Source organism: Galeopterus variegatus, unplaced genomic scaffold (assembly GCF_000696425.1).
Source record: "Galeopterus variegatus unplaced genomic scaffold, G_variegatus-3.0.2 Scaffold293, whole genome shotgun sequence".
Taxonomy (NCBI): Eukaryota; Metazoa; Chordata; class Mammalia; order Dermoptera; family Cynocephalidae; genus Galeopterus; species Galeopterus variegatus.
In genome coordinates, this window is record NW_007726404.1 from 530,031 (window position 1) to 531,363 (window position 1,333).

The 1,333-nt window shown below is 35.2% G+C and overlaps 1 protein-coding gene across 1 annotated transcript in view; it reads right to left on the bottom strand.

Annotated features, from left to right (window-relative positions):
- The window catches only part of DNA2 (DNA replication helicase/nuclease 2), a 60,928-nt gene that overhangs the window by 26,150 nt on the left and 33,445 nt on the right, over positions 1-1,333 (bottom strand). Inside the window, exon 7 of the mRNA XM_008567108.1 lies at positions 476-695. Within this exon, the coding sequence (XP_008565330.1) occupies positions 476-695 (220 nt within the window). The remainder of the gene's footprint in view (positions 1-475; positions 696-1,333) is intronic.

The following is a 1,333-nucleotide window of genomic DNA, read 5'->3' on the forward strand; positions in this document are numbered from 1 at the left end:
CGCCGAGGGTTTGGATCCCATGTGGAGACCGGTTCCCGCTCGCTGGCTGAGTGCGGTGCGGGCGCGACACCGAGGGTTGCGATCCAGTTACCGGTCAGTAAAAAAGGGAAAAAAAAAAAGATTTCTCAGAACCTCTAATAGACTAATGTGCTTAGCAAAGTTTCCAAATATACTTTGCTTCCCCAATTTATATGACCAAGTAGTTTTGCTTTTTAGGAGCATCTGTTTGGCAGCCTAAACTTGGCAATAATGGCTTACAAGTTCAGCTGTTACATTATTACTTTACTGGAGAAAAATTTCTATTGTAGCATATACATATTTATAAAACAAACTGATTATGCTGGATGTATTACAAATTGAAAAGTACTACATGAAACTCAAATAAAAATTACCTGAATTGAACCAAAATATGTAAAGCAGACTACATCTTTAAATATATTACACATTCAGACAATTTTCTTATTAAGATTTATACCTGACTACGGTGTTCAATAGAATTTGATTCTTTGCCAGTTTTAAGTTCCAATGGCATTATCTTATATTTTGTTTTACACTCTCGATGTATTTTCACACCAACTGTAACATCTATCTTGCCCTTCAATCCAAACCTAGGGGACCAAATGCTTTCTTCAATATCCAGTGAGTTTATTACTTCGATGCTACATGTTGAATTATTCTTAATACCATCACTTGGCCTAAAAAAAAAAAAAAAACATAAAAAAACAATTAGAACACTTAGCTAATTTCATATCTGTGGGCTCTGACTCTCCATTATATACAGAGAATGTGGGGCTAGGAAAGCATCTGCATACCTTTCTAGCAGCAATCCTCAAAGTGTGATCTCAGAACCACATCAGCATTACCTGGGAACTTGTTACAAATGCAAATTCTGAGGCCCCAGTCCAGACCTACACAAACAGAAGCTCTAGGGTGAGGCCCGACAATCATCCAAGTGATTCTGATGAACACTCAAGTTTCAGAACTACTGTTCTGCAGGCTCTGATTCATGTAATTTAATCTTTCTTAATATTTATCATCACCCCCTTCAGTTCATTCCACTATTTTTTTAATTGTTTTTTTTTTTATTATTCAAAATATTTTAACATTTACTTGTACATATTTGTGGGGTACAGTGTGCTGTTTCAATACAAGCACGTACTGCACAATGATTCACTTAGGGTAGATCTATAACTATCTACTCCCTATAATTTTCTTAACTCAGATCTTTATTTAACTTAGGCCTAAATTAGTGCAATTGTTTCACTTCTTGGACTGCTGGAGCCACAGTACCTTTCTAAGTTTTTTTGTTTTTTTTTTTTTTTTTTTTTTTTTT